Consider the following 12,852-nt stretch of genomic DNA (forward strand, 5'->3'; position numbering starts at 1 on the left):
TCAAGTCCTAAAAGCTGAATGAAGGCATTTTATTGTGGGAGAGAAAATGGATCCAGTACCCTGACTCATGTGCCTGAGCCAAGAGGAGAGTATTGGCTTATCCCCTGTGTGATCTGCTGTGGGAAGGGAGATGGAAGGTTTGCTTGGGGGGGAGCTCGTCCCCACCTGTGCAGCCAGAGCTGCATCACCAAGCAGCAGGGCTTGCCAGATGCAAGCCATGCCAGGAGCTCGCTCCGTGGGCGAGGAGCTCTTGGCTCCTACTGAGAGCTGGTCCTGGCTTCCACTGCCAGCAGGGCACAAGGCAGTTCTGGCACACAGCCAGCCAGCAGGACTCACTGAATGCCTTAGTGCCCAGCTGGGACTCTGCACTCAGTGTCCTCAGTGCTGGGGAAGTTAAAGCTGGGCTGTGGATGGGAGCTGTGCTGGCAGACCAGATCCTCTCCATGGCCATGGGCTGGCAGCAGGGGCCCAGAAATGTGTGCCTGGCTTTTGTCCTCCAGATAGAGGGCAAACAGGAGTGTTCAGTGCTCGTCATCTCAGTTGTTTCCTCTCCAGTTCCCTGAGCATATGGCAGCACGTTTTGGAGGTCTTGAGCTCTAATCCTGACTGTACAGCTCATCCCACAGTGTGATGCCAGGAACACGTGTGTGTTTCTGTTTCTCCACCTGTAAAACAAGTGCAACAAAAATCCCCTCCCATGGTGCAGACAAATTCATTGATACTTACGAGACATTTGGATGTCACTGTGGTAAACAGGTCAAGGATGATGAAGTGAGCGCAGCTGTTATTTACATACAGTGCAGGGGAGCAAAGCAGTGACCATTAGCAGAACTGTGAGAATAACCATGGCATCATTTCCAGAATATCAGCAATCCTTAGTACACAGCTCTCATAAGGCAAGGAGAGTGCACAGAGCATGCATCCATCAGAGGGCTGGCTGAAGGTTGTGTGGACATTGGTGAATGTAGCTTTTGCTAAGTGTCTTCCCAGTTGAAGTGTGTATGTGAGGTGTGTTAATATTAAATTGCACATTGCTAGTATTAGGTTAAATTAGCTTTGAATAAAATTGTGTATCTTCTGTTTCTGTCTTTCACCAGCTTGTGACTGTTTTCAGGCATGCAGAATGCTGCCATAAAACAGTAAAATAGAAGCACAGTATAAAGGTAAAATAACTTAAAGGGGTTTTGTCTCCTGGCAGGCTGTGAGGTCACTTAAAGAAACTATTGAAGACTGTTGGGATCAAGATGCAGAAGCTCGACTAACAGCACAGTGTGCTGAGGAGAGAATGGCAGAGCTCATGATGATTTGGGAGAGAAATAAATCAGTTAGTCCAACAGTCAATCCTATGTCAACTGCCATGCAAAATGAGAGGTAAGAGGAGAGCACATTTGGGTTTAGACAGCAGGGAATGCCCAATGCAGCACTTGGCTCACTCCAGGGCAGAAGCTACAGCTTGCTGCCCCCATTCAGTGATGTGTGTTACATGACCTGGTCTGCATATGTGTGTGTCCCCAGAATTCAGGCACCTTTTATGTATACAACTGTATTTCTCACAGAGGGGCCTTTTAAATTGAGCTTAGGCAAACTGTCCCAGCAGGCTTGCCATGATGGGAAGTGACAAAGTGAATTGTCTTTAAGTACACGTGCTAAATGATGCATCAAACTTCTGTTTAAAGTGTTCTGCTTTAAAAACTGTGAATTTGCAGTCAGTGTGAGTTCAGGAAATTACCAAGTCTCAAACCTGTAGTTTTTCAGTTAACAAAGTGCAGGGCCATTGTTTAAGTTGTTCTTCTGACCTCAGCAAGAGAAGTACTGCATGTTGTCTGCTTATATATGATCCAGAGGGAATGACAATTTGCAGAGCTGACTTCAGGGCTTAATAGTGTACTCTAGAAATCCAGATTTGAGAGAAGAATAATGTTGTTGTATATGACACTGTTCATTGTCATGAAAAAAATGTTATGTTCAAATCATAAAATACTTAAATTGTCAAAATAGTAGCATTTTCATGGGTTAGGACCTTGTGACATTTCCCCAGAATCACTTTCTTGATTTAATCTGTTGGGTTTTTGTTGACCTTCTTCAGCATCGCTTCTCTTCATCTAGAGCAGAACCTTAGCAGTTGTTTGCCAACTGGACAAACAGCATATTGGACAAATAGAACATTACTGTTCTCCTAGGAAATAACATCTATAATGAAATTTTGCCCTAGTAAAACCAATTTTCTTTTCAAGGAAGTTGCTGAAATACCTCAGTTTGTACAGTGTCTATCCTTAGTTTATGCGTGAAAATAAACAGAAAGACTGTTAAATGAGAGGCATTATAGTATGAGGTGATTTTTACATATATACTCTTAATACCTCTTTTTTTTTCTTAAAGGAATCTGTCGCATCACAGACGTGTATCAAAGATAAGGCCATATCCAGATTATTCTTCCTCTTCCTACATTGAAGATTCAATCCACCACACTGACAGCATAGTAAAGAACATTTCTTCTGAACATTCAATGTCCACTACACCATTGACTTCAGGGGAAAAGAATAGAAATTCCATTAACTACGAGCGGCAGCAAGCACAAGCTCGCATCCCCAGTCCCGAGACAAGTGTCACCACTTTGTCCACCACCAATACAGCTGGCCTCACTCCCAGCACCGGCATGACCACCATCTCCGAAATGCCTTACTCGGATGAAACAAATTTACACACTGCAAATGTCATGCAGCCGGGTGGGCCCACCCCTGTTTGTCTGCAGCTAACAGAGGAGGACTTGGAGACAAATAAATTGGATCCAAAAGAAGTGGATAAGAACCTGAAAGAAAGCTCTGATGAGAATCTGATGGAGCATTCACTTAAGCAGTTTAGTGGGCCAGATCCACTGAGCAGCACTAGTTCCAGCTTGCTTTACCCACTGATAAAACTTGCAGTAGAGGTGACAGGGCAGCAGGACTTCACACAAGCTACCAACGGTCAGGCGTGTTTGATCCCGGATGTGCCAGCTGCTCAGGTCTATCCTCTACCCAAGCAGCAGAACCTGCCGAAGAGGCCCACTAGCCTCCCTCTAAACACCAAAAATTCAACCAAGGAGCCACGGTTAAAATTCGGTGGCAAGCACAAATCAAACTTGAAGCAAGTGGAAACAGGCGTAGCCAAGATGAACACTATCAATGCTGCAGAGCCTCACGTGGTGACGGTGACCATGAACGGAGTGGCCGGCAGGAGCCACGGCATGAACTCTCACGCTGGCACAGCCCAGTACGCCAACGGCACGGTGCCCTCTGGCCAGAGCAGCAGCTCGGTGGCGCAGAGGGCCCAGGAAATGCTTCAGAACCAGTTCAGTGGTGAGGACAGTCGGCTGAATATCAACTCCAGTCCCGACGAGCACGAGCCCTTGCTGAGGCGGGAGCAGCAGGTCGGCCACGACGAAGGTGTCCTGGACCGCCTGGTGGACAGGAGGGAGCGGCCGCTGGACAACGGGCGAACGAACGCCAACAACAACAACAGTAATCCCTGTCCAGACACTGCTGCAGCCAGCATCCAGAGTGTAGTGAGAAATCCTGGGCAGACCCAGAGCAGACGAGCACAGAGGCCTAATTCGCTGGATCTGTCAGCCACAAGTAGTTTGGATAGCAGTAGTATGCAGTGTAAGTGCCTGCAGGGCTGAACGGTTTCCCTGACACCTCTCTACCTAATAACTACATATATCTGCTCAGATAGAAATTTTTTCTGTCTCCCATTTCTCCTCAAAGCATACTCATTAAATCTCATATAAATGTAATTTCCCTCAGCGCAACTTCTGTCTTTTTGATACAGTCCTGTCTCCATCATTTCCAGTATATTAGATCACTATCATCCTTCTACATACACAGAATAAATCTGTCTCTTTCTAACCCATCCACTCTGTCTCTAGGTTAACTTTCAGTATTCCTTGCAAGGCTTCTACCTTTGGTAGCTGCAAAGCATATTGGAAAAGTGTCCTTTTTTTCTGCAGGGGCACTTTAAACCTTTTTTTCCTTACTTTTCCTCATTCTTTCAAGTGTAGCTGTCTCTAAGATGCATTGATTAAAATAATTTATTATAGTAACTACTTATGCTTCATGATTTTAAAGCAACTGATTTTACTGCATTAGCCCAGCCTAAATGGACAGTCAGGCATTTTCTATTTTGCTGTCCTAGCTCCAACAATTAGAGCAATTCTTCATCAGTTTGCCATGTACATAAATATTAATCCATGTAATTAGAGAAGGAATTGATTGTAATAGTTTATTTCAGAAAAACTTCCTTGAGAGTTTTATGGCCAGAGGTCTAAGAGGTTACAATGGGGTTCTCCTTTTTACAGTAAGAATGTAATGATGTAGTTATAGTTAAATTAGGTACATCCTCTGGATTTGAGCCTGTTTGAGCTATTGGAAAGACCTCCTGGTGTGCATTTTAAAGAAAATATATTTCCAGAAGTCACTGTAGTCTTGAAAGGTGCTTGCAAATCTCGTGAGTGTGTTCAGGAAGATGCTGTGATACTAGTGGAGTAAACTGGATGCCAGGCATATTTGGAAATAAAAGGTTGAAAACCAAACAAGAACATATCTTTCAAGAGATGTAATTGAATATTCAGCAATGGAATGTTTAAGCCTTCCTTTTAAGTAGGAGACCTTCATTTTTTTCTTAACATGTTGATGTGAGTTGAAATCTTACCAAGATAAAGAAAAAATAGTATTGCAGTGACTTTCTTTAATTGAAGAAGGGATTGTGTAAAGTTTTTTTAACAATCAGATTTTGACTGCTGAAGTTTTATCACTGTTAAAGTTGGTTCTGCCAGTTTTACAACCCAGCATTCCAATTCCTGACTTAATGTCTTAACAGAGAATGAACTATTTTGTTTTCAGGTGAAATGCTTTGCCAGGTGGAGTAGGATTAGGGGACCTAACATTGCACTATTTAAGTGTTAGCCTTTGCTGTCCTGTAGTAGCCATGTTCTTTTGTACCTCCCATTACAGGTGACATAAGATACTATGATTGCAAAAGCCCCTCAAATGTCAAATGCTGATTCTCCTGTTTGATGCCCATGTGCACTCCAGGTAACACAAATTACTTCAGTGAAGTAATTTCTGACAGAGAACAGAATCTAAGCCCTTGTTTTAGTGGCAGCTGTTGTAGTTGATACACCTGTCATGCCTCTGCCCCACAGTTGCTTCTGTGTTTGTAGATTTTGTTCTTTTGTTTCTGTTTCACATAAGTAACAACCCTGGACTCCAGTCTAATCTCGCCTTCCTCATAATGCTATTTTCTGTTCTGTTTTCTTGTTTTGGTTTGGTTTTTTCCCTTCAGTAGGTGACTCCTCACAGGATGGCAAATCAGGCTCAGGAGAGAAGATCAAGAAACGTGTGAAAACGCCGTACTCGCTCAAGCGGTGGCGTCCGTCCACGTGGGTCATCTCCACGGAGCCGCTGCACTGCGAGGTCAACAACAACGGCGGCGAGCAGGCAGTGCCCCCCAAATCCAGCACTGCTGTGTACCTTGCAGAGGGGGGCACTGCCACCACCATGGTCTCCAAGGACGCAGGGGTGAACTGCCTGTGAAGCGCTTCAAAAGCCCACCTTTGTTTTGCGTTATTTGAAACAAACGTGCAGAAGACATTTTAAAAAACTGCTTTCTCCTCCTGTCAGCAACCCCTACCAAGGACTCGCTTTAAATAGATTTCAGCTATGCAGAAAATTTTTAGCTTATGCTTCCATATTTTTTGTTTTGTTTTATTTTTTGAACGTTTTTGCACTTTTATTTAGTATCGCTAAAGTTAAGTCTGTCTGTTTTGACCACGGAATATATATATGTGTATCAAAGATGTGGTCTCAAAATATTTTTTTAAAAAAAAGTAACAAAAAAAAAGTATTGCTGATAATCAGTTTGGACCAGTTTCTTAAGGTCACTAAGAACATAAGCAGACTATAAGACAGGTTTGACTGCAGTGGTGTCTTGTAACCATGTTTTGATTTCTGTGCACAAGCTAGTCTGTATATTTCTATGTTACAAAGTGTATTCTCTTTTGAACCCCTTATTTTCCTTGTGTCATGTTGAAATGTGCAATAGTCTATAGTTCATAGTAGGCTTTACTGAAAAGTGTGTTTCTAAAACTGCCACATGTTCCCATTTTTGTATTTGTTAATTTTTCCTTGACAGTTGAGCAGTCAGCCGGTCATGACAGTGAACTTTGCACATCGTAGCCAGCTTGAAGCAGCTGCCATTATCACATTGTGCTCAGAGGTGACAATGCATGAATTTTCCCCAACTTGAAAGGGCTTTAAAAAAGGAACAAAAAAAAAAAAACAATCTGAGCTCTGTACCTTTCTTTTGATCCTCCCTAATCAAAATGTGTTTCCTTTATAGTAGTAGATGCCAGCCTGTGAAGCTAAGTAACAAAATGTTGAACAAATGTAAGGAGACAGTGTCAGCCATTTTTCCATTTTATTTTGTGTGCAGTTTCACCCCCTGTATTTATGTAAAACCTTATTTAGATCACTAATGATGTACATTGAAAAATACATTTTATTCAGAAATATTAGTAATTGTCATACTTTAAAAGCTTGAGTGAAGATAGGTTGTGAACATATTTTGTTTACACAGAGAAAAAAAGCATCGATCTTACTTGGCACAAAACAGTTTGGTGATGAGTCACAAGTCTTTCCTGATGTACCTCCTTACAGACAGGATGGGGTAAAAATGAGCCTGATTCCTTATGCAGGTAGGTGCATCCTAATTGATGTTGTTGCCAAGTTGAGTTGAAACTCGTCCACCCTTCAGAGTTCTTAGAGGCCCTCATTCATCTTGTTAAGGTTTACTGCATGCTTTTTAAAATCATGGGTGTTTGTGGGGGAGGGTTGGGGATTTTTTTTCCCCTCTGCTTAGTCCCTTCTTTCAGTTGGTATGCACATTGATTTTAGCTGTCAGTGAATGTGAATGTAATATGTATTGAGATAAATTGTTTATTCACTATCTCAAGTAAACCCTTCCTTTTTTTGGAATGATTGGTTTTACTGTCTACTGAAAGAAAATAATTTTCTTATTAGTTAGAACCTCCTTCCACCTAAGAAACAGCCTTCCACCTGAGAATTCTTTCCAATTGAAAACCCTTCAGTAAAAACTATCTGGAAATAAAAAGATGTATCACATCAGTCTTTGGTAACAAGCAAAGATTTATCACTTCATCTGAAAACTGGTGATGTTCAAAGAAAGAAAATCAATTCAGTCAGCCTGCCAGACTCCTGTGGCAGGATACTGGCAGCAAACAATTGCCTCCCCCAGCCTGTCTCCTTTCAGCTGACTGAAGCAGATGCTCTCTGCTTTTAAGCTCATTTGTTTCCTTGCCATTTTACCATTTTTTCCCCCTGAGGTAAACTTTGCCAACCCTGTTCTTCTCTATCTGCTGATACAGCCAATCTAATACATGCCTTGCTTACATCTGATTGATTCTTGCTGTTGCCCAAAATTCCTTGCTTGTTCTTGATTGCTATGATTTTCTCTTGTAACACTTCTTAACATTTCTTAGATTCTCCTAGATATCTCCAAGAGATAGCACTATAAATGCAGACTTTGAGTAAGTGTAGTTGTAGAAATACAAGCCACAAGGCACATTTTGAGCTCCCTATGTTCCTTAAGCACCAGTTCAAATAGTACCTCTCGTCTCTGAGGCATAATTATGCTTTCCCCCTGTATAATGCACTTAGATCACCCCTTTTTAAAAACACAGCCTTCTTCTGGTTTGACTTTTAATTCACTCTCTGGCTTCCCATCTGCTGCAGTCTCACATCCCAGATGTTGAAAACCTGCCAGTTGCCCAGCTGGGTTTCAAGACCTGAATCAGAATTTCTGGCATTCTATTCATATTGCTCACTGGGTTCTCTTCTCCTTGGCCTCCTGTGAGTCTCCGTTTGGGGTGCATAGTGGTGTTTTTTGGGGAGCACTGATCGTGATCTTGAGGACTCTTCACTCCTATCCCAATGACTTTTCTTTGCCTTGCATGTATCATCCATCAGCATTTCAGAATGTGGGCTGGAAACAATATTTAGGACTCTTACTAAATCAGACTATTCTGGGGAGAGAAAAATTGCTTCTCTGACTGCTGCTTCCTTCTGCTGAGACACAATTGCACCAGTCTTTGAGCCTTTCTTTGCAGGCCATGCCTTTGTAAGAAATCCAACTGTTTTGTGATCAGTGCAATCAAAATAACTTTAATACCAGATGAAGATGTTGTTCTGCAGATTTCCTTCAACATTCTTAAACAATACTTTTTTTCTTTCCTTTGTCTATTTCTGTTACTTGCTGGAGGGTGTTTGGAATAAATTATAATTAGTAGCAAGATTGGCTGTGCAATCTACCATGGATAAATATAATTTGTAAAATGATAGAAAAATGTACTTTATCAGGAAATACAGATTTATCAGGAAATGTAGATTAAACAGATAAAATCTATTCTTTTTTGAAAGGTTAGTCCAAGCAAACTCTAAAGTAGGTCCCAAAATACTGTAATTCTGCACAGCCAGATTAAATCAGGTTAGAAGTTTGGTTTTAATGTTTAATTTAGTAATGCCATTTTTTTTCCTTACACCACATAATCCAGTGTCCATAGAATACTATCTCTGTAAGTTAAATGAAATTGAATTTTCGTGCTGCAGGGAATCGTCCTTAACCAAACAAAATACATGTAAGAGAAAGAATTCTACAAATCAAACACGGGGATGGTTGTTATTGTACAATAAACAAGGAAACCAAATGTGATTCATTTCCTTGTGAGTTATGATTTTGCTTATTTGATTTTCAGAAAAAGGAAAATTATCAAAGTTGATCATTTTCCATCAGTTTCTCATGTATATTGCAGACAAGATAAATACAGCAAAATTAAAATAGAATGGTAGTGTAAATACCTATTAATTGTGCCACTGTCAAATAGGCAGTAGTAGAATATTTGTTATGTAATTTATAATGGAGAATTCAAGTAAAATGGGAGAGCAAACAGTTTTGGTGTTTGTCTGTATAAGACAAAATCCAGCATCTTGCTGGGTATAGAAAATGGTTTACTAGCAGAAGGCAGGAGAGTTGTTTAGGTTAATGCATTGTCTCTTGTTCTGTTTCCTGTAACAGAGATACCAACGTAACATGGTTTTTAGACTGTGAATTCTAGCCCTTTGAACAGACATGCCTGTTGGTATTGGTATTGGTCAGATTGTAATTGGTATTTACAGGTCAGATTATCTGCACCACTTCCCTGAATTTGCTGATAGTGCTTTACAGCTTGATATACTAGCCAGTTAGTGTTACCAAGGCCTTTCTTGAAACTCCAAGATGCACTTACACTGCACAGCTCAAGTAAAGGTATTCCCAATTTAAAAGAAAACCATCTAATGGTATCATAATTAGAATATTTTCAGAAACAACATTTCCATTCTTGTTTTGCTTTCTTGGTGCCACTCGTTTGTCTCTAGTTTTTCATAGAGAAAATCACCTGATTTTCAAAGGCAACACATTTTGATTTTTTTTTCAGTGCACTGGGCACAAAACAATGCAAGATAGATGCTGGCAATTTTCAGGAAACAAGCAACAAAAACCTCCCACCTCATAAATATGTTCAGAAAGTTCACATCCTCCTACCTGTCAGCTTTCTCTAAAAGAAATCTGGTATCCTACCTGCCTCAGAGAGGAGAATAAGGAAGTTCTTTAATTGTATGGAATAAATTATTGCCCCCAAACTTAATAGTAATGAATACTTACTTAAAAAGATATATATATACATTGTATATGCCCTAGTTCCAGTGTTCAGTGCATTTTGCTCTAATGATATTCCATTTTTAAATGTTAAAAAATATCCACTAATACAACATTACTGTGTCGATGTTCAGATTGTTATTTTCTTTACATGAAAAATACAAAAGTTTCCAACCATTCTTCCATTGAAATGTTACTGTGGACATTTCTTGCCTAATTAGGGTGATTTTAAAATTGACATATTTAATCTATAAATTAGAAATTAATTATGCTGTAGCTTTTACTTGTATAAAAATGTTGGCTGGTCCCGTTGCTGGAATAGGCTGGGTTTAAGCCATAAAAATAATAATTGCCAAGCACAGTAGCATATAAATGATCTGATATCTAATTGGAAGATTTTTAGCATCTCATCAAAGTAAAATGAAATTGGATTGATCAGTCTTTGAAAGATCATAGACTGGACAACAATATTGTGCATAAATTGGGATTATTTGAACTTTTCTGTCTGCTCTCCCAGTACCCATTTTAACTGATAATAACTATATTAACCTTCTTTTTAAAACATACTTACTAATTTTTGTTCAACCTCAAGCCTTTCTTCAGTGAAAAAACTACACGTATTGCAGTGCAGCCAGATATATATATTTTTATGTAAACTCTGTGTGTATTTAGATGCATATGTATGTTGTGTGTAAGTTCCAGGATTAAATTCTGTGAGTTACAGCATCAGATGGTAGCACTGGTAGAAAGTATAATGTGGGGGGGGATTTTTCATATGCCATTTTAAAATTGTCTATAGTGCATCACAGTAAAGCTGGGATCAGACTGTGACACACAGTCCAGTAGTTCAGGATCTCCTGTGACAGACTTGTCACTGATTGTTTGGGTGGAATGGATTTATATGAGAGAGAGAGAGAGAAGCCTGGGAATGCACATGACAAGCTTTATCTGAAGCTGAGTAATTTAAGATACCTCTCTCAAAGATCAAAAAATAACCCAAAACACTTAAAACATGATAATTTTTACAAGGCTTTTTAATGTAGGAGCTATAGTTATATGTGTGGTTGCCGTTTAAACATAGTATTTTAGTCCATTAAATCAAATTGCATTTTAGGCTTCTATATTGTCATATGAAACTGTAGCTATAGAAATACATCCCTTTTTGATCTCACCCATCCCCCAAGTAGGTTCAGTTTTGACATGAAAGAGTAACAAATCAGTTTTCTCATTTGGGGATTCTTCGGTACCGAGTAAAATTGGAGGCAGAACTTCCATTTCTGCAAGAACAGATTTGTGCCCCTGCAAATGCAGATGGATGTAATGTTCAGCACCTGTATTCCTGAGGGAATGGGCACCTCCAGGGCTCCTGGCTGAGCCCAGTGCTCTTGGAATCCAGCAGGAGTCTGCCTCTGGCAGTGGACAGAGGGGGCTGGGTTCTGCTGGCTGTGCTGTTACAGGTTTCTGGGGAGGATTAGCCCTGGGAAAGCTGATGTGGAATGTGGGAGTGCGGGGCAGCCCTGGCTCCTGAGCCTTGCTGGGTGTTGCAGTTGGGGATTCAGGCTGTGGAGCTGGGTCAGCACAGGGCAGCTGTGGCTTTGTCAGGAAGTGGGACTGCACTGGGGGAGTGGGAGTGGAAGGGTTCAAGATAAATCCTCATTTACACCAAGGCCCTTTAATGTTCAGCTGGGCTCCATGCAGGTCTGTGTTAGCAGTGCATTATTAATACAAGTTACTTCTTACAGCCATTTCTGTTTATTTCACTGTGGTTTAATATACACGTGTGCATAATAAGCAGGAACTAGTTGGAGTTATGCTAATTCTTAGTGTAATCATCAGCCATTTTTCAAAGCCTATTGCTGATTTCATCAGCAATTGTTTGAATTTGCAAGTCATTCAGTTGGTTAACTTCAATGCATACACCACAGCACAGGAAGGAAGGATTTCTTCCCAGTCCTTACAGGCTTCTGCAGATGTTTCACTGGACTGTGTCCATCATGGCACAGCATCTCACCTGGTAACGATTTTAAAGCAGAAATAATTAGCCTTTATAACTTTCTAGTTCCAAGGTCTCCCAAACCTCCACTTTTGTAGCCCATTCACTTGTTTTTAAGACAGAAAACATGTGTGAGGTTTATTTCTAGAGCACTTGATTCACTTTCTTTTTTGTGCTTCAGAACTGTATCATGAAGTTTCACACTTCAGTCTTGTTTATTCAGAAAATAGTTAATGTTTCTGGTCTTTGGGTCTTTGTAGTTTGTAAGAAGTCACAAGAACAAACAGGCAAGTCCAAGTTATAGCTGACTCATTTGTCACTTTTGAATTTCCTGATTGGTGACTCTTCTCTCTCTTTCACACTGTTGAAACGTATTTAAAACGGTTTGTGTTTATATGTTTCTTGTCTGCTTTTTGTCTCTAGAGGAAAGCGTGCTCTATTCACATTTATATAAGCTGGAATAATGTTTTACAATCGCTGTTGATTATTTTCCCCCCAAATGCAGTATAAGAGGAAAATAAACATGGCAAGAATGAATTTTTAGGGTTTGGTCTTCTGTAAAGGCTGAAGTAAGAAGATGTGAAACTGCCATTTTCCTTATGAAAGACTGTAAAGAGAGCTGTACTTTCTGAGCGAGCTTTTCTGGGGGAAGAGGGGGAGAAATCCTAGAATATGGAGTCTCATCAGAACCCTTTTGTTAACGGGTATTTTTGGTTTTCCTCTCAAACGACTGAGGAAATATCATGTATGAATTTATAAATAATTGCTTTCAGTTATTTCTTTTGTATAAGCTGCGCAATACCCTTGCTATGCTGTATAAGTTGTGTTTCATGGAACAGTGTGAGTATGAAATAAAAAGCTAATTTTTGGTTTTTAATCATCTGTGGATGCCACTATGAAAGCTGACATTGTTAAAGCCACTACAGAGTTTTCTATGAATACTTGTAAGAATTGCTTTGTTATATATAAACCTAAATAAAGAGATTGTATTGATACAGAGACATTGGGTAAGAACATTTAAAAGGCTATTCTTTAGGCCTGAGAGAAAAGGCTTGCTGTAAAAATGGTGCATTATTCCATTTATTAAAGATCATATTAATGACAAAAAG

General features: G+C 40.2%; 1 protein-coding gene across 1 annotated transcript in view; it reads left to right on the forward strand.

The window, feature by feature from the left end:
* The window catches only part of BMPR2 (bone morphogenetic protein receptor type 2), a 104,793-nt gene extending 91,941 nt beyond the window's left edge, over positions 1-12,852 (forward strand). Inside the window, exons 11-13 of the mRNA XM_064717655.1 lie at positions 1,199-1,371; positions 2,380-3,641; positions 5,323-12,852. Of these exons, the coding sequence (XP_064573725.1) occupies positions 1,199-1,371; positions 2,380-3,641; positions 5,323-5,573 (1,686 nt within the window). The 3' untranslated portion in view covers positions 5,574-12,852. The remainder of the gene's footprint in view (positions 1-1,198; positions 1,372-2,379; positions 3,642-5,322) is intronic.

This window comes from Zonotrichia leucophrys, chromosome 7 (assembly GCF_028769735.1).
Source record: "Zonotrichia leucophrys gambelii isolate GWCS_2022_RI chromosome 7, RI_Zleu_2.0, whole genome shotgun sequence".
NCBI lineage: Eukaryota > Metazoa > Chordata > Aves > Passeriformes > Passerellidae > Zonotrichia > Zonotrichia leucophrys.